The following is a 24,638-nucleotide window of genomic DNA, read 5'->3' as shown; positions in this document are numbered from 1 at the left end:
TTCAGTGTCCAGATTTGATTCTTTCCCTCCTTTTGGTTTCAATTCCTCCTCCATTTCCTCACTTCCACCTCCTCGACATTCCACCCTTTTCACTATTCCCATTTCAGTTTTATATTTTAACTAAACTATCTTACTTCTACTTTCTGACTTACTCTACTTTCCATTTAGGATGGTTGTGACGGCTCCTGACACATTTTGACATTGATCCTCGTCCTCCTCCGCTTACTGAAAAAGGCACTTTCCTGTTATCTCCAGCCTGAACATGAGTCAATTATCAATAATTACCTCCATTTGGCTGACAGAAATTATAGCTGAAATGTAGCACACGCTTTAATGACGAGTCCTGTTATGCTTCTAAAAGTCTGGGTGCATTTACGTAAAAAAGGAAAAAAAAACATAATGAGGACGTTAATTGTTTTTCCCAAATAAATAGGCTTGCGTCTCTTTGCTCAGACATTCACATCCAGCTACTCAGAACTTTGCTGTTCAGAAGCCTGAGCTCGCGCTAGACTATTTTTAAACAGTTTGACAAATACCATTTTTTTGTAATTATTTTAAACTTCAAAAAAGATACTTCAAATTTTTCCTAGATAAAGGTAAAATGATTTTACATTTTTATGAGTATTTATATGTGAAAAGTTACTAAATGTTGTTATTTGCACCAGATTAATGTCACTGCAGATATTGGGCTGGCTTCTCTGTTCCCCGTCAGCACCGCGTGTTCCCTGTCGGCACCGCGTGTTCCCCGTCGGCACTGCATGTTCCCCGTCAGCACCGCGTGTTCCCCGTCAGCACCGCGTGTTCCCCGTCAGCACTGCGTGTTCCCCGTCAGCACCGCGTGTTCCCCGTCGGCACCGCATGTTCCCCGTCGGCACCGCGTGTTCCCCGTCAGCACCGCGTGTTCCCCGTCAGCACCGCGTGTTCCTCGTCAGCACCGCGTGTTCCCTGTCAGCACCGCGTGTTCCCCGTCAGCACCGCGTGTTCCCCGTTGGCACCGCGTGTTCCCCATTAGCACCATGTGTTCCCCGTCAGTACCATGTGTTCCCCGTCAGCACCGCGTGTTCCCCGTCGGCACCACGTGTTCCCCGTCAGCACCGCGTGTTCCCCGTCAGTACCATGTGTTCCCCGTCAGTACCATGTGTTCCCCGTCAGCACCACGTGTTCCCCGTCAGCACCACGTGTTCCCCGTCGGCACAGCATGTTCCCCGTCAGCACCGCGTGTTCCCGTCGGCAGCGTTTGTTCCCTGTCAGCACCGTGTGTTCCCCGTCGGCACCGCGTGTTCCCCGTCGGCACCGCGTGTTCCCCGTCAGCACCGCGTGTTCCCCGTCAGCACCGCGTGTTCCTCGTCAGCACCGCGTGTTCCCCGTCAGCACCGCGTGTTCCCCGTCAGCACCGCGTGTTCCCCGTTGGCACCGCGTGTTCCCCATCAGCACCACGTGTTCCCCGTCAGTACCATGTGTTCCCCGTCAGCACCGCGTGTTCCCCGTCGGCACCGCGTGTTCCCCGTCAGCACCGCGTGTTCCCCGTCAGTACCATGTGTTCCCCGTCAGTACCATGTGTTCCCCGTCAGCACCGCGTGTTCCCCGTCGGCACCGCGTGTTCCCCGTCAGCACCGCGTGTTCCCCGTCAGTACCATGTGTTCCCCGTCAGTACCATGTGTTCCCCGTCAGCACCACGTGTTCCCCGTCAGCACCACGTGTTCCCCGTCGGCACAGCATGTTCCCCGTCAGCACCGCGTGTTCCCGTCGGCAGCGTTTGTTTCCCTGTCAGCACCGTGTGTTCCCCGTCGGCACCGCGTGTTCCCCGTCGGCACCGTGTGTTCCCTGTCGGCATCATTTGTTCCCCGTCGGCAGCGTTTGTTCCCCGTCGGCACCGCATGTTCCCCATCGGCACTGCGTGTTTCCCGTCAGCACCGCGTGTTCCCCATCGGCACCGGTTGTTCCCCGTCAGCACCGCGTGTTCCCCGTCGGCACCGCGTGTTCCCGTCGGCACCGTGTGTTTCCCCATCGGCACTGCGTGTTCACCCGTCGGCACCGCGGGTTCCCCGTCGGCACCGCGTGTTCCCCGTCGGCACCGTGTGTTCCCCATCGGCACTGCGTGTTCCCCGTCAGCACTGCGTGTTCCCCGTCGGCACCGCGTGTTCCCCGTCGGCACCGTGTGTTCCCCATCGGCACTGCGTGTTCCCCGTCGGCACTGCGTGTTCCCCGTCGGCACCGCGTGTTCCCCGTCGGCACCGCATGTTCCCCATCGGCACTGCGTGTTCCCCGTTGGCACCGCGTGTTCCCCATCGGAACCGCGTGTTCCCCGTCAGCACCGTGTGTTCCCCGTCAGCACCGCATGTTTCCTGTTGGCTCCGTGTGTTCCCCGTCGGCACTGCGTGTTCCCCGTCAGCACCGTGTGTTCCCCGTTGGCACCGTGTGTTCCCCATCAGCACTGCGTGTTCCCCGTCAGCACCATTTGTTCCCCGTCAGCACCATTTGTTCTCCGTCGGCGCGCCATTCGCCGGCAGCAGGATTCTGTCGGGAGGACAGAATGGGATTCCCATTGTAACCACCCCACTCTGCTGGGAAACTGGGGATGCTGCCAGCGGGAAAAGTGAATCCTGAAGCCCGGCGAGTGTGTAACTGAGCCTGGGATGTGAGACAGGCTGTATGAAACTAGCAAACACTGTGCTTAAACCACACACACTTGTGTCTGCAGCAGGAGTTAAAGAATTGAAAAATCAGCTGATATTATTGGCCTGTGAGTTGCTGCTTTTCTCAGACGGTTAACATTGAAATGTCTCAGGAGAGTGAAAGTGGAAAATTGAATGATTTGTCTCCGATCTGTAGATTCTGCATTTGAGAATCCAAAGTGCCGTGGCGACCAGTTGGAGGTTAATGTACAGAATCAACCATTGAATCCTGGATATTGATTATCAGGAGCTCCGTCGGTGGGAATTTTGATATCCCCACTCCACTTTAATAATCTCAATTTAATGACTTCCCCACCGAGACGGAGCAGCTCTGAGAAGCTGATGGTGTATGTGCTCCCCGTCATGTACCCTCTCTTACCATAGACCCCCCCATCGTATACTCTCCCTCCTCACTATACCCTCCTCACTGTCCCCCTTACCAAGCTCCCCCCTCACCCTCACAGCTACATATTATCCCTTCATTTTACTATCCCCTTACTAAATTCCCCTTCACATTAACTGGGGTGCCCAGAGTTTGGGCATTAAACTCATTTATATTAGAAATGTTGTGCTTTAACATGTTTTTAGCAGTACTTGTAAATGAAACTTATCTAATTCGGGTCAAAGTAATAGAAATCTTAGCCTTTGTGGCCAAATCAATGGGAGAGGAAACAATCATTGGGCACTTTCTCTGAGATCTCAGTTTACATCTTTCTATAACCAAACAAAATTCCAGCTTTAAGCCCAATTAAATCTTGGGTGAATCTCCTTTCACTTTAATGCAGACAATTTAATATTCTTTCTTTTCTTTTCAGATGTATAAAAGCAGGACGTTGATCTGTATGTCTTTGATCCTTTGTGGCTTAGTAACCGAATGTTTTGGATTAGTAATCATGGTAATTATATTTATCCTTTAATGGACTGTTGCTGCGGCTGAGTTTGAGTCCGAGCCGCAATGGGAGGAGGTTTTCTGCAGGAGAGGATCAGTCTGAGATCGATGTTCCTTTGCCTCCACTTTGATGTCAATTAAAGCAAAGTAGCGGAAAGGTTTAGCTAAGTGTTTGAAAATGGGAATATCGTCTCACTTTTCTCCCAGCGACATTTTAATTGTAGCCGGCCAGGTGTAGAAAGAATCATATCAGCAAAGAAATATAAAACTCTCCTGTGGAATATTGTGGGATTGATATTAACGCTGAACCTTCCCGGACTCCCCAGAAATATTAGCATCTCCAAGATTAGAACAGAACTGGAAATTTACCGGAATCTCACTGGACTATCGTCATTGCTGATAGAGCCAGTTAGTGGGGCAGGAGAAGATCAGTCTGAGATTGATGTTCCTCACTGTAGAAGGACTCACTCACTCAATGGGCAAACCCTGTTATTTGGAAGTGGTCTTTACTGTGGAGGTGGTCTCCCTGTGGGAAGAGGTTCCTGTAAAGGAGGGTTTACTGGGTGGTTATTCCCAGTTAGTCTCTCACTGGAGCTGGGTTTTATAGATTTGGAGCCGGACCCTCTAGTTTCTCAGCCGCGTGCCGATCGCTGGTGGTGGGATTCTAACTTACCGCCACCTGTCAATGGGATCTCCCTTTGCAGCACCCCCCACCCCCACCCACCCACACCCCCCTCCCCCCCACCCCCACCCCCACATCGCTGAGAAACCCACGGGTGGGGCGCACAGCTGGCAGAAAAGTAAATTGTAACGGCTGGAGAATTCCAGCCCTGGTCTCGCTCCAGAGTTGGACTCTGTAGAGGAGATTTGTTAATATCTGTAGAGTGAGTCTCCTGTTTGGTTGCATTCTCAAGGGAATGGATTTTTATCTGAGATCTGTGGGTGTGGCCTCCACTGTGTTGGGGCATCAAAAAAGAAACAGTAAATTAGTGGTGGGGAAAAAAAAACATAAAGAAAAACAGAAACGTTAATCTGCAAAATGTATTTTTCAGCCCAAAGACAAGAGAGGTTGGACATTGAACAGTGCTGGATATCTGTTAGGCCCACGTGAGTAATGTCGTCACCACCTCAGACTGCATTCTGCTTATCCCCATCCTTCAGGAAACAGTATAATAATAATAATCTTTATTAGTGTCACAAGTAGGTTTACATTAACACTGCAATGAAGTTACTGTGAAAAACCCCTAGTCGCCACATTCCGGCACCTGTTCGGGTCACAGAGGGAGAATTCAGAATGTCCAATTCACCTAACGAGCTTGTCTTTCGGGACTTGTGAGAGGAAACCGGAGCACCCGGAGGAAACCCAGGCAGACACGGGGAGAACGTGCAGACTCCGCACAGACAGTGACCCAAGCCGGGAATCGAACCTGGGACCCTGGAGCTGTGAAGCAACAGTGCTAACCACTGTGCTACCGTGCTGCCCTAGTTCTTGGTGTGTTTCCCTGTAGCTAAAGAACAGAAAAAGAGGAAACGTGTTTCTATGTATGTGTTCCCATGACATGCCAAATTATTTCACAGTCAATGAATTAATTTGAAGCATAGAACATCCACGTGGGAGCAGATAGGTGATTGTCCCGATTAACCTGCTAATTTGGTTTGAGACTCAGACACCAGCAGACTTTCTGTCACTTTCATGGTGTAATGCAGAGGGAGGCTGGCTTTTCACTGAATACAGCCCCTCCAACAATGCAGCACCCTTTCAATGTGGCACTGAAATATCTGCAGTGTTCATCTGCTCAAATCCCGAAGTGATACCTGAGCACAGTGTGTGAGTCAGAAATGCGAGTGTTAATACAGAGACAAACTAACACCATTGCAAAACACAACATGCTAAAGATCCTGGAAATATCCCTGATTTCCTTGATTTGAAAAATTTAAGAAAGGTAATATTCCCCTTTAATTTGACACAGATGTTGTCCTGACCCATTTTGCCGATGCACGAAAAGGTGGGGTTGACCCAGTCTGTCTGGAAGCACCTTCCCTGAGGGGCAGAATCCCTCAGGCATTAGTCCAAAGACTAAGGAGACTCATTAATAAACGAGCAGCCAAGGTGATTCCGGACTCCAGCAAACTATTATTGGAGCAAATGTGTAAATTCTTCTTAGTTTGTGCTTTATCCCCTTTTAGTCACAAATTTTCACAATGATTCACACACATTTTCACAATGATTCACACACATTTTCACAATGATTCACACACATTTTCACAATGATTCACACACATTTTCACAATGATTCACACACATTTTCACAATGATTCACACACATTTTCACAATGATTCACACACATTTTCACAATGATTCACACACATTTTCACAATGATTCACACACATTTTCACAATGATTCACACACATTTTCACAATGATTCACACACATTTTCCCAATGATTCACACACATTTTCACAATGATTCAGCGGGAATGACGCGGCGGCGCCTATGTGACATCAGCCGCGCATGCGCAGGTTGGCCGGCTCCAACCCGCGCATGTGCGGCTGACGTCACGACGGCTGATGACTCAAACCCGCGCATGCGCGGTTGCTGTCTTCCCCTCTGCAAGACGTGGCGGCTTGATCCTGCGGGTCGGCGGAGGGGAAAGAGTGCGTCACTTTGAGACGCCGGCCCGACGATCGGTGGGCACCGATCACGGACCAGTCCCCTCCCGAGCACGGCCGTGTTGCTCACTCCCCTCTCTGCCCCCCACAAGCTTCAAGTGGAACTTTGGCACCCATGTTCACGACGGCAGTGACCAGGTGTGGTTGCCGCCGTCGTGAACCGGTCGGGGACGGCAGGCCGCTCGGCCCATCCGGGTCAGAGAATCACCGGTCGCCGTGAAAAACGGCGAGCACCGATTCTTCCGAGCAGGGGGTGGGAGAATCGCGCGGGGGGGTGCCAGGGGGGCGTTTCACGGGGCCCTCCCGTGATCCTCCCACCCGGTGTGGGGAGCGGAGAATCGCGTAGTTTGCAGATGAGAAATAGGCCGTCTTGAATCTGAGATCAGTAAGAGCAAAATCTGCCAGGACGAAACACCCCCCCCCTCACCCTCCCTCACCCTCGCCCTTCCTTCCTCACCCTCCCTCACACACCCTCCCCCTCACCCTCCCTCACCCTCGCCCTTCCTTCCTCACCCTCCCTCACACACCCTCCTCCCCTCACCCTCCCTCACCCTCGCCCTACCTTCCTCAGTCTCCCTCACACACCCTCCCCCTCACTCCCTCACACACCCTCCCTCCCTCACACACCCTCCCTCCCTCACACACCCTTACCCTCCCTCCCTCACACACCCTCATCTCCTCACACATCCTCACCCTCCCTCCCTCACACACCCTCACCCTCCCTCACACACCCTCCCTCCCTCACACACCCTCAACCTCCATCAGGTTCACTCACTATTACCCTCACTCACCTTCCCTCCCTGGAGGGGCTGAACGTACTGGGTACTGGGTGGATGTACCGGGTACTGGGTGGATGTACTGGGTGGATGTACCGGGTACTGGGTGGATGTACCGGGTACTGGGTGGATGTACTGGGTGGATGTACCGGGTACTGGGTGGATGTACCGGGTACTGGGTGGATGTACCGGGTACTGGGTGGATGTACCGGGTACTGGGTGGATGTACTGGGTACTGGGTGGATGTACCGGGTACTGGGTGGATGTACTGGGTACTGGGTGGATGTACCGGGTACTGGGTGGATGTACCGGGTACTGGGTGGATATACTGGGTACTGGGTGGATGTACCGGGTACTGGGTGGATGTACCGGGTACTGGGTGGATGTACCAGGTACTGGGTGGGTGTACCGGGTACAGGGTGGATGTACTGGGTGGATGTACCGGGTACTGGGTGGATGTACCGGGTACTGGGTGGATGTACCAGGTACTGGGTGGGTGTACCGGGTACAGGGTGGATGTACTGGGTGGATGTACCGGGTACTGGGTGGATGTACCGGGTACTGGGTGGATGTACCGGGTACTGGGTGGATGTAAGGGGTACTGGGTGGATGTACCGGGTACTGGGTGGATGTACCGGGTACTGGGTGGATGTACTGGGTACTGGGTGGATGTACCGGGTACTGGGTGGATGTACCGGGTACTGGGTGGATGTACCGGGTACTGGGTGGATGTACCGGTTACTGGGTGGATGTACCGGGTACTGGGTGGATGTACCGGGTACTGGGTGGATGTACCGGGTACTGGGTGGATGTACTGGGTGAATGTACCGGGTACTGGGTGGATGTACCGGGTACTGGGTGGATGTACCGGGTACTGGGTGGATGTACTGGGTGGATGTACCGGGTACTGGGTGGATGTACTGGGTGGATGTACTGGGTGGATGTACCGGGTACTGGGTGGATGTACCGGGTACTGGGTGGATGTACCGGGTACTGGGTGGATGTACCGGGTACTGGGTGGATGTACTGGGTGGATGTACCGGGTACTGGGTGGATGTACCGGGTACTGGGTGGATGTACCGGGTACTGGGTGGATGTACTGGGTGGATGTACCGGGTACTGGGTGGATGTACCGGGTACTGGGTGGATGTACTGGGTGGATGTACTGGGTACTGGGTGGATGTACCGGGTACTGGGTGGATGTACCGGGTACTGGGTGGATGTACCGGGTACTGGGTGGATGTACCGGGTACTGGGTGGATGTACCGGGTACTGGGTGGATGTACTGGGTGGATGTACTGGGTGGATGTACCGGGTACTGGGTGGATGTACTGGGTGGATGTACCGGGTACTGGGTGGATGTACCGGGTACTGGGTGGATGTACCGGGTACTGGGTGGATGTACCGGGTACTGGGTGGATGTACCGGGTACTGGGTGGATGTACCGGGTACTGGCTGGATGTACCAGGTACTGGGTGGATGTACCGGGTACTGGGTGGATGTACTGGGTGGATGTACCGGGTACTGGGTGGATGTACCGGGTACAGGGTGGATGTACAGGGTACTGGGTGGATGTACCGGGTACTGGGTGGATGTACCGGGTACTGGGTGGATGTACCGGGTACTGGGTGTTATCCATGTACATAGATCCCTGAAAGTTGCCACCCAGGTTGATAGGGTTGTGAAGAAGGCCTATGGTGTGTTGGCCTTTATTGGTAGAGGGATTGAGTTCCGGAGCCATGAGGTCATGATGCAGCTGTACCAAACTCTGGTACGGCCGCATTTGGAGTATTGCGTACAGTTCTGGTCGCCTCATTATAGGAAGGACGTGGAAGCTTTGGAACGGGTGCAGAGGAGATTTACCAGGATGTTGCCTGGTATGGAGGGAAAATCTTATGAGGAAAGGCTGATGGACTTGAGGTTGTTTTCGTTAGAGAGAAGAAGGTTAAGAGGTGACTTAATAGAGGCATACAAAATGATCAGAGGGTTAGATAGGGTGGACAGCGAGAGCCTTCTCCCGCGGATGGAGGTGGCTAGCACGAGGGGACATAGCCTTAAATTGAGGGGTAATAGATATAGGACAGAGGTCAGAGGTGGGTTTTTTACGCAAAGAGTGGTGAGGCCGTGGAATGCCCTACCTGCAACAGTAGTGAACTCGCCAACATTGAGGGCATTTAAAAACTTATTGGATAAGCATATGGATGATAAGGGCATAGTGTAGGTTAGATGGCCTTTAGTTTTTTTTTTTCCATGTCGGTGCAACATCGAGGGCCGAAGGGCCTGTACTGCGCTGTATCGTTCTATGTTCTATGTTCTATGTTCTATGGGTGGATGTACCGGGTACTGGGTGGATGTACCGGGTACTGGGTGGATGTACCGGGTACTGGGTGGATGTACCGGGTACTGGGTGGATGTACCGGGTACTGGGTGGATGTACTGGGTGCTGGGTGGATGTACCGGGTACTGGGTGGATGTACCGGGTACTGGGTGGATGTACCGGGTACTGGGTGGATGTACCGGGTACTGGGTGGATGTACCGGGTACTGGGTGGATGTACCGGGTACTGGGTGGATGTACCGGGTACTGGGTGGATGTACCGGGTGGATGTACTGGGTACTGGGTGGATGTACCGGGTACTGGGTGGATGTACCGGGTACTGGGTGGATGTACCGGGTACTGGGTGGATGTACTGGGTGGATGTACTGGGTACTGGGTGGATGTACCGGGTACTGGGTGGATGTACCGGGTACTGGGTGGATGTACTGGGTGGATGTACCGGGTACTGGGTGGATGTACCGGGTACTGGGTGGATGTACCGGGTACTGGGTGGATGTACTGGGTGGATGTACCGGGTACTGGGTGGATGTACCGGGTACTGGGTGGATGTACTGGGTGGATGTACCGGGTACTGGGTGGATGTACCGGGTACTGGGTGGATGTACTGGGTGGATGTACTGGGTACTGGGTGGATGTACCGGGTACTGGGTGGATGTACCGGGTACTGGGTGGATGTACCGGGTACTGGGTGGATGTACTGGGTGGATGTACCGGGTACTGGGTGGATGTACCGGGTACTGGGTGGATGTACCGGGTACTGGGTGGATGTTCCGGGTACTGGGTGGATGTACCGGGTCCTGGGTGGATATTTTCTGGGACTGATGAAAATATGGCAAATGCTGGAAAATTGAAGCTAAAACATAAATCTGGCAGAAACAAATCTGATCTGATCAGCAAAACAACTGGCTAACGTTTGGAGCGTAGCGCTGAAGTTAAATATTGAGTCTGGTTAGTGAGTGGGTCATAGAATCATAGAATTTACAGTGAAGAAGGAGGCCATTAGGCCCATCGAGTCTGCATTGGCTCAACCCCATCCCCGTAACCCAGTAACCCCACCTAAACCTTTTGGACACAAAGGGAAATTTACCCTGGCTAATCCACCTAACCTGCACATCTCTGGACTGTGGGAGGAAACCGGAGCACCCGGAAGAAACCCACGCACACACGGGGAGGATGTGCAGACTCCGCACAGACAGTGACCCAACCCGGGAATCGAACCTGGGTCCCTGGTGCTGTGAAGCCACAGTGGTAACCACTGTGCTACCGTGCTTCCCACTATGGGTCAGCATAGTGACTGCGTCTCTCTCTGTGGTTTGAATGATCTCTTTGTTTTTTTCAGATGCTGCGAATGGTCACAGATCTCTGAATGACAAGGGGGGGCTCGCTGGCAAGAGAGAGGCCATTGACGACAATTACAAATCAGCTGTAACAAGTTTCAGTAAGACGGTTTGGTTATATTGTTACTGTGACTGTTATTATGATTGTTACTGTGATTGTTACTGAGGTTTCCTGTTACTGTGACTGTTATTATGATTGTTACTGTGATTGTTACTGAGGTTTCCTGTTACTGTGACTGTTATTATGATTGTTACTGTGATTGTTACTGAGGTTTCCTGTTACTGTGACTGTTACTGTGACTGTCTTTCGCAGCACTGCTTCCTCAGGTGAATCCTGAGGAAGGAGCTGCGCTCCGAAAGCTCGTATTTGAAACAAACCTGTTGGACTTTAACCTGGTGTTGTCAGACTTCTCACTGTGCTCACCCCAGTCCAACGCCGGCATCTCCACATCATGGTTACTGTGACTGTCACTATGATTGTAGGTCAGTCACGGCTCATTTAAACGTGTCGGCGCTAATTCCCCCGGCGCCTGGAACCTAATGGCCGGAGACGGCATCAGAGCCGCAAACGTGGGCCAGTCATCACGGCCCCGGGTTGGGGGGGGGGGGGGGGGGGGGGGGTCTCAGGCCATTCGAGATCCCTGGGTGGCCGGGCTCTGAGCAGGGTGGCACACTGACATTCTCCCTGGCACCCAGCAGGGGCACTGGCAGGCTGCCAGGCTGGCTCGTGCCGAGGATGGGTACTGGGGTGCCCTGCCCATGACACCCCGATCCGCCAGTCATCACCCATCACCCCGCACTGGCGCAGTGAGCCCTTCACTGCGGGAAATGAGGTAATTGCGGCCTTGACGGGTTGATTCACATTCAGGCCGGTGAATAGCGGGGTCACTCCCAGCGATTCAGAGCCCAGAAACACCCATTAAACCTGCCCAGAACGGGACTCTGTTAAACCGCGCCCCTGGCATCAGAGACATTTTCCCAGACGTAGAGGTCGGTACTAACTGTGCGGAGGGATTGGCAGCTGCGCTGTTTACTGGGATGAGAATGAGTGACCTGTTGCTTGACACTATCTTCTTATCTTTTAAGATAATCCACAGAATTCACTTGATGAAAACGCCCTTCAGACACTGATAGAATTCCTCAGCTACCTACGCCTGAGAGGTGGGTTTAAAATAATTTCAGAAACAAACATGGACGAGGCGGGAGAACAAGAGCTCAGCAGCATTAAAGTTACTCCAGCATTAAAGTTACTCTAGCATTAAAGTTACTCCAGCATTAAAGTTACTCCAGCATTAAAGTTACTTTAGCATTAAAGTTACTCCAGCATTAAAGTTACTCCAGCATTAAAGATACTCTAGCATTAAAGTTACTCCAGCATTAAAGTTACTCCAGCATTAAAGTTACTTTGGCATTAAAGTTACTCCAGCATTAAAGTTACTTTGGCATTAAAGTTACTCCAGCATTAAAGTTACTCTAGCATTAAAATACTCCAGCATTAAAGTTAGTCCAGCATTAAAGTTACTCCAGCATTAAAGTTACTCCAGTATTAAAGTTACTACAGCATTAAAGTTAGTCCAGCATTAAAGTTACTCCAGCATTAAAGATACTCTAGCATTAAAGTTACTCCAGCATTAAAGTTACTCCAGCATTAAAGTTACTTTGGCATTAAAGTTACTCCAGCATTAAAGTTACTCTAGCATTAAAATACTCCAGCATTAAAGTTAGTCCAGCATTAAAGTTACTCCAGCATTAAAGTTACTCCAGTATTAAAGTTACTACAGCATTAAAGTTACTCCAGTATTAAAGTTACTACAGCATTAAAGTTAGTCCAGCATTAAAGTTACTCCAGCATTAAAGATACTCTAGCATTAAAGTTACTCCAGCATTAAAGTTACTCCAGCATTAAAGTTACTCCAGCATTAAAGTTACTCCAGCATTAAAGTTACTCTAGCATTAAAATACTCCAGCATTAAAGTTAGTCCAGCATTAAAGTTACTCCAGCATTAAAGTTACTCCAGTATTAAAGTTACTACAGCATTAAAGTTAGTCCAGCATTAAAGTTACTCCAGCATTAAAGTTATTCCAGCATTAAAGTTACTCCAGTATTAAAGTTACTACAGCATTAAAGTTAGTCCAGCATTAAAGTTACTCCAGCATTAAAGTTATTCCAGCATTAAAGTTACTCCAGTATTAAAGTTACTCCAGCATTAAAGTTACACCAGCATTAACGTTACTCCAGCATTAAAATTATTCCAGCATTAAAGTTACTCCAGCATTAAAGTTACTCCAACATTAAAGTTACACCAGCATTAAAAAATTACTTTAGCATTAAAGTTACTCCGGCATTAAAGCTACTCCAGCATTAAAATTACTCCAACATTAAAATTACTCTAGCATTAAAGTTACTCCAACATTAAGGTTTCTCAAGCATTAAAGTTACTCCAGCATTAACGTTCCTTTAGCATTAAAGTTACCCCAGCATTAAAATTACTCCAGCATTTAAGATACTCCAGCATTAACGTTACTCCAGCATTAAAGTTACTCCATCATTAATCCAGATGGTGCATTTCCTGATGGCAGCTAACTGCCAGGGAGGGAGGGCCAAATTGTGGAGGTCAGTCAGGTTGAGGAGGTCAGTCAGGTTGTGGTCAGTCAGGTTGAGGTCAGTCAGGTTGTGGTCAGTCAGGTTTAGGAGGTCAGTCAGGTTGTGGTCAGTCAGGTTGAGGTCAGTCAGGTTGTGGAGGTCAGTCAGGTTGTGGTCAGTCAGGTTGTGGAGGTCAGTCAGGTTGAGGTCAGTCAGGTTGAGGTCAGTCAGGTTGTGGAGGTCAGTCAGGTTGTGGTCAGTCAGGTTGAGGTCAGTCAGGTTGAGGTCAGTCAGGTTGAGGTCAGTCAGGTTGAGGAGGTCAGTCAGGTTGAGGAGGTCAGTCAGGTTGTGGTCAGTCAGGTTGAGGTCAGTCAGGTTGTGGTCAGTCAGGTTGAGGAGGTCAGTCAGGTTGTGGTCAGTCAGGTTGTGGAGGTCAGTCAGGTTGTGGTCAGTCAGGTTGAGGTCAGTCAGGTTGTGGAGGTCAGTCAGGTTGTGGAGGTCAGTCAGGTTGTGGTCAGTCAGGTTGTGGTCAGTCAGGTTGTGGTCAGTCAGGTTGTGGAGGTCAGTCAGGTTGAGGTCAGTCAGGTTGAGAAGGTCAGTCAGGTTGTGGTCAGTCAGGTTGTGGAGGTCAGTCAGGTTGAGGAGGTCAGTCAGGTTGAGGTCAGTCAGGTTGTGGTCAGTCAGGTTGTGGTCAGTCAGGTTGAGGAGGTCAGTCAGGTTGAGGTCAGTCAGGTTGTGGTCAGTCAGGTTGTGGAGGTCAGTCAGATTGTGGAGGTCAGTCAGGTTGAGGAGGTCAGTCAGGTTGTGGAGGTCAGTCAGGTTGAGGAGGTCAGTCAGATTGTGGAGGTCAGGTTGAGGTCAGTCAGGTTGAGGAGGTCAGTCAGGTTGTGGAGGTCAAGTTGTGGTCAGTCAGGTTGAGGTCAGTCAGGTTGTGGTCAGTCAGGTTGAGGAGGTCAGGTTGAGGTCAGTCAGGTTGAGGAGGTCAGTCAGGTTGAGGAGGTCAGTCAGGTTGTGGTCAGTCAGGTTGTGGTCAGTCAGGTTGAGGAGGTCAGTCAGGTTGTGGTCAGTCAGGTTGTGGTCAGTCAGGTTGAGGAGGTCAGTCAGGTTGAGGAGGTCAGTCAGGTTGTGGTCAGTCAGGTTGAGGTCAGTCAGGTTGTGGAGGTCAGGTTGTGGAGGTCAGTCAGGTTGAGGAGGTCAGTCAGGTTGAGGTCAGTCAGGTTGAGGTCAGTCAGGTTGTGGAGGTCAGTCAGGTTGTGGTCAGTCAGGTTGAGGTCAGTCAGGTTGTGGTCAGTCAGGTTGTGGAGGTCAGGTTGTGGAATTCAGTCAGGTTGTGGTCAGTCAGGTTGTGGTCAGTCAGGTTGAGGAGGTCAGTCAGGTTGAGGTCAGTCAGGTTGTGGTCAGTCAGGTTGTGGTCAGTTAGGTTGTGGAGTTCAGTCAGGTTGTGGAGTTCAGTCAGGTTTAGGAGGTCAGTCAGGTCGTGGCGGTCAGGTTGTGGAGGTCAGGTTGTGGAGGTTAGTCAGGTGTGAGGTCAGGTGGGCAAGACTAGAGAGTCAGGAAGATGGGAGAAGCTGGGCTGATGTGGAGGGGTTCAGTGTGTGAACCCATGCTACAGGCGAGATGGCCAGAGAGACCTGAAACCGTGGGTTCAGAGGCTGCAGAGAAGGTCAGGGGTTGGGAAATTCTAGATTAGTGGGAGTGGCCTGATCATAAGGGTGTTGAGAATACTGGCAACAATTTGGGATCCACGACACTGTGAGGGAAAGAAGGTCACTGTGAGGGTCACAGGTCACTGTGAGGGTCACAGGTCACTGTGAGGAAAAGAGGGTCACTAAGGGACACAGGTCACTGTGAGGGCCACATGGTCACTGCGCGGGTCACAGGTGACTGTGAGAGTTCAAGGATCACTGAGGGTCACAGGGTCACTGTGAGGGTCACAGGGTCACTGTGAGAGTTCAAGGATCACTGAGGGTCACAAGGTCACTGCGAGGGTCACAGGGTCACTGTGAGAGTTCAAGGATCACTGAGGGTCACAGGGTCACTGCGAGGGTCACAGGGTCACTGTGAGAGTTCAAGGATCACTGAGGGTCACAGGGTCACTGTGAAGGTTGAAACAATTCTTAGATTACAGGCAGTAATTTAGAAAACGGGAGTTAGACAATTGAACTTGGATGTTAAAAGACTAGATTGTGGAAGGAAGGATATCTGGTTGGAAAATAGTTTAATTCTTCAATTAGTTGTTTTCTGGGCTGTTTAAATGATTTAATATTTTGTCACTCTTTTGGCAGAATCTGGTATACTGGAAAACTCGGCAGTGTCATTCTCAGCAGACCCGACACAAGATTAAGTCTTTGGAGTTTGAGTCCTCGCATGTAAAATGAGTAATGATTGAAAAAGCAACGGCCCAACCCCATTGTGATTACTTTCACAGATTCAAAGGTTTGAAATTTGCTGGTGAAAAATGTCCTTCAAATAAAGTAAAGCAAAGAAGTTGAATCTTTCTCTCGTCTTTCTCTCTTTGCCTCTGTGTCGAAGTATCTCATTAACCACAGTTTTAAAATTATAAGAAGGCACATTTCAGTCCAACGCTGCCATCTGCCAGGGGCTGGTTTAGGTCACTCAGCTAAATCGCTGGCTTTTAAAGCAGGCCAGCAGCACGGTTCGATTCCCGTACCAGCCTCCCCGGACAGGCGCTGGAATGTGGCGACTAGGGGCTTTTCACAGTAACTTCATTGAAGCCTACTCGTGACAATAAGCGATTTTCCTTTAATTTCATCTCCACATTAAAACTATAACCCAGGCCTGAGTTCAACACAGACGGAGAAGCAAAGAATTTGCTGGAAGACCCCTTGGCCCAGTTTTGTTCAAAGTGGAGGAAAGCATTCAAGGAGCTGATTGTTCTGAATCAATCCTGAATCCAGGTTAACGCATTCAAACGTCTGTTCCATTTATTGAACTATTAAGTGGCATTTACAGATGTTAATCTCAATTGTATCTTTTATCGTTTTGTTGCCTTGGTTTGCAAAGTAATATCCTAGAAATTACCTTTCCTGCATCATCAACAATCTCATAAACCTTGAGAAAATCATTGCGGATATTTAACCTCCACGGATCTGGGAGCGCCGGTTAAACAGTGGGAAAGGCCAAATTAAGTTTGGGATCTAACCAGCCCACTCCCGATGTCGAGTTCCAGATCCCGCCCAAATATGGTGAGCATACCATTAACCCACAGTTGCATTAATTTCCATCTCATTAGCGAAAGTGAAGTTGAATGTAATGGCCTCCCAGGAATTAACCGGCTCCCCAGAGAGAAATCATGCGGGCGCCGTTAGCACACCTTTTTAAAAAACGTGAAGCTGGCTCAATGGCTGCTGAGGAAGTCAGGATTCATTTCCATTTCCCGGTCTGCATCTCAAGGGCACTGGCACTTCTGCCCCAGTGCTGGGGGGTGCATCGGGGGGTTGGGCTCAGTCGGGGAGCTGAATGGTGCCAGGCCTGAGATCGCCCCCAGGCTGGGGGGGAGAGGGGCTTTTCATCTGTGAGGTCTTCAAGCCGCCTTTAAATATTGTGGAGACCTGATGCACGACATTGATCCAAATGGACCACCTGATGACACCGTTGAAGAAATGCTTCCGCAGATTGCTGATGCTTTTGTTGTTGGTGTGGGGAGTGCTGCGTGTAACTGACACGTCACCGCGGGTTAAACACACTGGAAGTCAACGATGTCCAACTGCACCCTGAGCGCCGGTGGAATTTGCGGATACCAGGATTAGGTTGTGGTGAGATTGGTCTGTGTGGGAGGGGCCGACACAGTTGCAGTTCCTGGATGGAGAATGGCTCTGATACGGGGAATAAGTCACACATTGATGGACAGATCATTTCTACAACAAGGTTCTGACATGACAACACGTTCTCAGGCTTATCCTTTTCTGTTGAGGAACATGCGAGGGTGAGACCGTGTGTCTGTTTTGTTTGTGAACACGAACTGATAGAGTTTTGTATTGGTACCAATATGGAACGGTGATGTTTCCTTGTTGTTTAATGGTTAGTGTGAGATGTGGAATGTTAGTTGGTGATTTTCAAATCCTTGCAACTGTTGACCGTTTAATAAACAACATATTACAGAGAACATGGAACAGTACAGCACAGAACAGGCCCTTCGGCCCTCGATGTTGTGCCGAGCATTGTCCGAAACCAAGATCAAGCTGTCCCACTCCCTGTCATTCTGGTGCGCTCCATGTGCCTATCCAATAACCGTTTAAAAGTTCCTAAAGTGTCCAACTCCACTATCAGGGGCTGGTTTAGCTCACTGGGCTAAATCGCTGGCTTTTAAAGCAGACCAAGCAGGCCAGCAGAGCGCGTGTTCGATTCCCGTACCAGCCTCCCCGGACAGGCGCCGGACTGTGGCGACTAGGGGCTTTTCACAGTAACTTCATTGAAGCCTACTTGTGACAATAGGTGATTTTCATTTCATTTCAAAGCAGGCGTGGATTCTCGTGGATGCAGATTCCACGTCTCAGATGATTATTGCATCAGATTTCACGGCTCCAGTCTGCATATACACTGTCCCAGTCTGCATATACACCATTCCAGCCCACATGTACGCTGCCCCAGTCTGTATATACACTGACCCAGTCTGCATATCAACTGCCCCAGTCTGCATATACCCTGCCTCAGACTGCGTGTACTGTGCCCCAGTCTGCATACCATTCCAGTCCACATGTACACTGCCCCAGTCTGCATATACACTGTCGCAAACTGCATATACACCATTCCAGTCCACATGTATACTGCCTCAGTCTGCATACACACTGCCCTAGTCTGCATATACACCATTCCAGTCCACATGTATTAGAACATAGAACATAGAACATAGAACAGTACAGCACAGAACAGGCCCTTCGGCCCTCGATGTTGTGCCGAGCAATGATCACCCTACTTAAACCCACGTAACCCGTATACCCCGTATATATTCTGCCTCAGTCTGCATATACACTGCCCCATATACATCATTCCAGTCCACATGTACATTTCCCCAGTCTGCATATACACCATTCCAGTCCACATGTATACTGCCCCAGTCTGCATATACATCATTCCAGTCCACATGTACACATCCCCAGTCTGCATATACAGGGCCCCAGTCTGCATATACACTGACCCAGTCTGCATATCAACTGCCCCAGTCTGCATATACCCTGCCCCAGTCTGCGTGTATGCCCCAGTCTGCATACCATTCAAGTCCACATGTACACTACGCCAGTCTGCATATACACCATTCCAGTCCACATGTACACTACCCCAGTCTGCATATACACTGCCCCAGTCTGCAAATACATCATTACAGTTCACATATTCACTGCTCCAGTCTGCATATACATCATTCCAGTCCACATGTACACTGCCCCAGTCTGCATGTACATAGTCCCAGACTGTATGTACATTGCCCCAGTCTGTCATTTGCATATACACCATTCCAGTGTGCGTAGACATCCAGTCTCTGTATTCACTACCCCAGTCTGAAGATACACACTCCCAATCGACATGTACGCTGCCTCAATTTGCTTGTACACTGACCCATTCTGCATGTACACTGCCCCGGTCTGTATGTATACTGTTCTAATCTGTATATACCAGGTTCCAGTTTTTGAGTTCACTGTGTAACTAAACAATCCTGGAGAAACCATCAGAGCCCAAGATTCTGACAACAAGACAGCTGCAATTTAAACCATGGGGCGGGATTCTCTGATCCTGAGGCTAAGTGTTGTAATGAACTCCAATTGGCTTTATTGGTTGGCCAATTGGAGTATGAGCTCCCTCAGTGATAGCTCATTGAGGGGGGCCATATAATCACCTGTGTAGGCTTTGTGAGTCAGTCTTGAGTTGACTGGACTGCTAGCAGCACTGTTTGTAGCTGCTCCTGTAATATCGTTATTGTAAATAAATATTGGTGTGGTGACGGAACTCCTGCCTCCCGTGGATTACTACAGTGGCGACGAGGATGGGATTATCAGACCAGTACAATTCTCGGAATGGGCAGCGCCGGTGGTACCAATTTTGAAGCCAGACGGATCGATACGTCTCTGTGGAGATTTCAAACAGACAGTAAACAAATACGCACTGCTGGACAAATACCCAATCCTGAAAATAGACGACCTATATGCCAAATTGGCAGGTGGGCTTTTGTTCATGAAACTAGACATGAGCCACGCCTACCTGCAGTTAAAACTGGACAAGGGCTCCCAGAAGTTCGCTACGATCAACACCCTGAAGGGCCTTTTTCGTTACACTAGGCTACCTTTCGGAGTGACATCCGCCTGCGCTATATTCCAGCGTATGATGGAAAATATTCTGCAGGGACTACCGCAGGTGACGATTTATTTGGACGATGTCTTAATCACGGGTAGGATAAACAGGGAACACTTAAGGAACCTGGAGGAAGTGCTCAGGCATTTTGCAAAGGCAGGCACACGGCTAAAAAGGGAAAAATGTGTTTTTCTGGCCCCACAAGTGACGTACCTGGGATATAAAGTAGACGAATCAGGCTTACATCCATTAGAAGACAGAGTAAGGGCAATAAAAGAAGCCCCAGCTCCCACCACGGTCCAGGAGTTACGATCATTTCTAGGGTTGGTAACCTATTATGGAAAATTTATTGAAAATAGGGCATCCATCCTAGAACCCCTCCACCAGCTACTAAAAAAGGGGCAAGAATGGAAATGGTCTGCCCGCTAAAACCGAGCATTTAGGGACATTAAGGAACAGCTGTCATCCGAAAATGTCCTAGAGCATTATGACCCAAGGAAGGAGTTGGTGGTCACTTGTGATGCATCCCCCTACAGGGTAGGAGCCGTCTTAGCCCATAGAGGAAGGAATGTGGAAGAACGGCCAATAGCCTATGCTTCGAGGACCTTGGCGATGGCTAAGAGGAAGTACGCCCAAATCGAGAAGGAAGGACTGGCGGTGATATTCACAGTAAAAAAATTTCACCAGTATCTGTACGGGCGGAAATTCACCATAGTGACGGACCATAAGCCGTTATTAGGGTTATTAAAAGAAGACAAGTCAATACCCCCGATTGCATCAGCTAGAATCCAACGCTGGGTGTTGCTACTGGCGGCATATAGATACGTTCTGGAGCACAGACCGGGAACGCGAGTAGCACATGCAGATGCTTTGAGCAGACTTCCCCTCCCGGACACTCCGCCGCAAATGCCAAAAGTAGAGGAGACAGTAATGACTCGAAATCTTTTGGACACCCTACCAGTAGACGCACAACATATTCGGTTGTGGACGCAAAAAGACCCAGTTTTAGCCAAGATGAAGCATTTACTGCTAACAGGGGAACTGGAAAGACCAGTGGAGCCCCAGATGCACCCATACTGGAGCAGAAGGGACCAAATAACCATAGAAGACGGTATCCTATTATGGGGAGCCTGGGTAATCGTCCCAGCTCAGGGCCGTCAGGCAATCTTAACTGAGTTACATCACGGACACCCAGGGGTGTCTAAAATGAAGATGCTAGCTCGAAGCTACGTTTGGTGGCCAGGTTTGGACACAGACATACCAGCCTTGGTATGTCGGTGCCAGGAGTGCCAACAGGGGCAAAGAGTGCCACCAGCGGCACCATTGCACCCGTGGGAATGGCCAGGCAGACCGTGGACCCGCCTGCATATTGACCACGCCGGCCCTTTCATGGGCTCAATGTTTTTGGTGATAGTAGGCGCCCACTCCAAATGGTTGGACGTCCACCGGGTAAACACGGCAAGCACAGCTTCGACAATTGAAAAGCTCAGGGCCTCGTTTGCAACACATGGACTTCCGGAGGTATTGGTGTCGGACAACGGAACGGCATTCACAAGTGGGGAATTTGGAAAATTCCTGAAGGAAAACGGAGTCCGTCACATCAAAACAGCCCCTTACCATCCAGCGACCAACGGCCTGGCAGAGAGAGCGGTCCAGACACTTAAAGCGGGACTCAAGAAGCAGCCGACAGCGTCAATAGACACAAAGCTCTCCCGCTGGCTGTTTGATTACAGGACCGCATTCCACAACGGGCATACCGCCAGCTGAACTCTTAATGGGAAGGCAGCTGTGAACGAGGCTGAGTCTCCTTTTCCCAAATTTAACGGGGAAAGTGGAGAAACATCAGGAGGCTCAACGCAGGGGGCATGATAATAGTCGGCAGCAGAGACATTTCCAGGTGGGGGCACCGATTTGGGTCAAGAATTATGGGAATGGACCAACGTGGGTCAAAGGCACGGTAGAGCCCCAAACAGGTCCCAAGAAACACCTAGACCAAATAAGGGCAGCGGAACCACACCTGGAGGGAGGCGAAGCAAGACCGCCTCAAGCTGGGATATCCCGGACGGAAAGGATACCCACACCCCAGCCCCGAGCAATTTCTCCAGACCCCGTCATCCAGTCATCAGAGTCGGAGATGGACACGTTCGACGAGGCCGCCGCGACACCTCTCCCCGAGGAGGAGGAAGAACAACTTCCAAAGAGGTCGTCAAGGAAAAGACGGGCACCCTTAAGGTACTCCCCGCCCACTTCGGAGAACGACCCGGCGGACGACACAGAGGTGACAGACCCAGACATGAGGAGCAGGAAGAAGCTCAGAGGAATGAACTCCAATTGGCTTTATTGGTTGGCCAATTGGAGTATGAGCTCCCTCAATGATAGCTCATTGAGGGGGGCCATATAAGCACCTGTGTAGGCTTTGTGAGCCAGCCTTAAGTTGACTGGACTGCTAGCAGCACTGTTTGTAGCTGCTCCTGTAATATCGTTATTGTAAATAAATATTGGTGTGGTGACGGAACTCCTGCCTCCCGTGGATTACTACACTGTCGTAAATGTCATCGTGTTTCCCGGTGCCGTCAACATGGCCTCAGGAGCAGCAATTCTGGCCCCAACAGGGAGTCAGCACGGTACTGGAGTGACCCACACCGCTCCAGCTGCCGATCCTGACGTCAGATGGGCGTGGCGGGTCTGCGCATGCGTAGTGGGACGGCGGCGATGTGGGCAGGCGCGGTGTCTTCCTACTCCGCGTCGGCCCTGATGCAACATGGCGCAGGGCTACAGGGGCTTCTGCGGAATAAAGGAGGCCCCCAGCCCTGAGAGGCTGGCCCATCGATCAGTTGGCCCCGATTGCGGACTAGGCCATAGTGGAGGCTCCCCCTGGGGTCGGAACCCCCCCCTCCCCCCCTCCAGGCCGCCCCCGGATCCGTCCACGCTGAGGTCCCACCGGGTAAGACCAGGTTAGAACGGCGCTGGTGGGACTCGGGTTTTTTTGTACGTCCCGGGCCGAGAATCGCCGGGGGGACGCATACAGTGGCCCCCGACCGCCGCCATGCCAACCGTGCCGTCGCAATGGCGCGATTCTTCGCTCTCCGGAGAATCAGGTCCCGGAGCGACATGGCGGGATTCGTGCGGCCCCCCCAGGGAGATTCTCCGGCCCGGCGCGAGCTCGGAGAATCCCGCCCCTGGACTATCTGGAGACAGTGGGGCAATGAGTCACGGTGAGAATTTCATAGACAAACATGATTAACATCACTTGGATATAAGGTGAAATCGAACAAAAGATTGCGGGCTGGATTCTCCGGCCCGCTGCTCCCGTATTCCGGCACGGCTCGCCCCCACTGGCAGTGGGATTCTCCGGCCCGCTGCTCCCGTATTCCGGCACGGCTCGCTCCCACTGGCAGTGGGATTCTCCGGCCCGCTGCTCCCGTATTCCGGCACGGCTCGCTCCCACTGGCAGTGGGATTCTCCGGCCCGCTGCTCCCGTATTCCAGCACGGCTCGCTCCCACTGGCAGTGGGATTCTCCGGCCCGCTGCTCCCGTATTCCGGCACGGCTCGCTCCCACTGGCAGTGGGATTCTCCGGCCCGCTGCTCCCGTATTCCAGCACGGCTCGCCCCCACTGGCAGTGGGATTCTCCGGCTGGGATTGTCCGACTCTCTGCACCGACATCGCACTCAGGGTGCGGGGTGGAGAATGGGGTCTCAAACCTGCGATTGGTTCTGACTCCGGGACGGGATTCTCCGCGGACCAGAGGATCACCACCAGCCGCGTGCGTATGGTCGATGCACCGCCGGTCGGGGGCCGCTGAAAGAGGCCTCCGCGGCGATTCTCCGCGATCGACCGGCCGAGTTCCTGCCGACTTCTGCGGCGGGGTTCCAACCTGGATCCACCTGGCGGGAGCTTGAACTCTGGGGGGTGGGCATCCATGATGGCCAGGCCCGCGATCGGGGGCTTCCGCACTGGCCCGCTGTGTGGCTCCACCATGTTGCACAGGGGCCGGCGCGAAATCGGCCGCCGCGCACACCCGTGACCGGATGAGCAGGGCCCCCTATCAGCGGCAGGAACTACAGGGCCATGCCGGGGCCCTGCTATCCCTCTTGAAACTGGAGAATCACTCCGGACTTTTTGAAAAAAGTCTGGAGTGATTTGCGCTCCGGCAGGTGTGGGGACATAGCCCCATTTTCGGAGAATCCCGACCTCCATCTCGGCAGCCAGCCAATGTTGTGGGCGCCTCCACAGCCAGCAAAGGGGACGATCCCACCCTCTATGTAATAAACTAAATTAACCACTGACCTCAGAGCATCTGCTTCGTTTTCCCAAACTCTCCTTTTGCATTTTGTCTTTTCTTTCTCAATGTTTTATTCTTAATTTGTTTTAAATCGTTAAAGCCCCTTTGATTCTATATCAGTTCCTCAAATCCACCAAGATTTTTTAAACTGTCATTATTTTTAATAAGTTAGCAGAATCTTGTCTTGTCTGATTTCAGATTTATTTTTTCTCATGTGTAATTGCCACTTTTATATCTAATAATAAAATCCACATTTTGTGTTTTTGTTCTCTTATATTTAGCGCTGGACAGAAGCAAACTCAGGAGACGGGAGAATGAAAATAAAGATTTGGGGAAAGGACATTGTGAGGAGAGAGTGAGGCTGTCTGTCTAAGACAGACAGTTCCATGATCAGTATGGGACCTTTATAAAGGGCAATGTTTAACCTTCCCACCCCCAATGCAATTTCAAAATCCATTTGTCTTTGATGTATTTGATGTGTTTGGTCCCTGCCTGTTGTTGAAAAGGGTAATGTTTGAGGCAATGTGATAGAACAGAACAATTTCATTTTGCAAGAAACACTTTTGCAACAATTTTTACTGATGATCATCCAAATAAACAATAATTTGTCAGGAAATGTATTTTTTAAATGTTTCTTTCATGTGATTGACGATCCCTGGCAAAAACCAGCACTTATTGCCCATTCCTAATTGCCCTTGAACACAGCTTGGCCATTTCAGAATCAACCACATTCTCTGTCGGCCACACTGGGTAAAGATGGCACACTTCCTTCCCTAAGGG

At 50.9% G+C, this 24,638-nt stretch overlaps 1 protein-coding gene across 1 annotated transcript; it reads left to right on the top strand.

Annotated features, from left to right (window-relative positions):
• Window positions 1-455: 455 nt before the first annotated feature.
• LOC119956557 (galanin peptides-like) lies at window positions 456-15,764 on the top strand. The gene is made up of 6 exons (XM_038783856.1): window positions 456-596; window positions 3,491-3,571; window positions 4,617-4,671; window positions 10,690-10,788; window positions 11,774-11,848; window positions 15,557-15,764. The coding sequence occupies exons 2-6, from the start codon at window positions 3,491-3,493 to the stop codon at window positions 15,613-15,615; spliced, it is 369 nt and encodes a 122-aa protein (XP_038639784.1). The 5' UTR covers window positions 456-596; the 3' UTR covers window positions 15,616-15,764.
• Window positions 15,765-24,638: the final 8,874 nt, after the last annotated feature.

Source organism: Scyliorhinus canicula, chromosome 23 (genome assembly GCF_902713615.1).
Source record: "Scyliorhinus canicula chromosome 23, sScyCan1.1, whole genome shotgun sequence".
Lineage (NCBI taxonomy): Eukaryota > Metazoa > Chordata > Chondrichthyes > Carcharhiniformes > Scyliorhinidae > Scyliorhinus > Scyliorhinus canicula.
Note: the sequence above shows the minus strand (reverse complement) of the source record. Positions and strands in the feature narration are given on the sequence as shown.

Excerpts from the sequence above, each read along its gene's own strand:
- LOC119956557 (XM_038783856.1), top strand. The coding sequence starts at position 3,491 with ATGTATAAAAGCAGGACGTTGATCTGTATGTCTTTGATCCTTTGTGGC. Across the intron at positions 4,672-10,689 it reads TGGATATCTGTTAGGCCCAC|ATGCTGCGAATGGTCACAGA; the intron begins GTGAGTAATGTC and ends TGTTTTTTTCAG. Across the intron at positions 11,849-15,556 it reads CAGCTACCTACGCCTGAGAG|AATCTGGTATACTGGAAAAC; the intron begins GTGGGTTTAAAA and ends CTCTTTTGGCAG.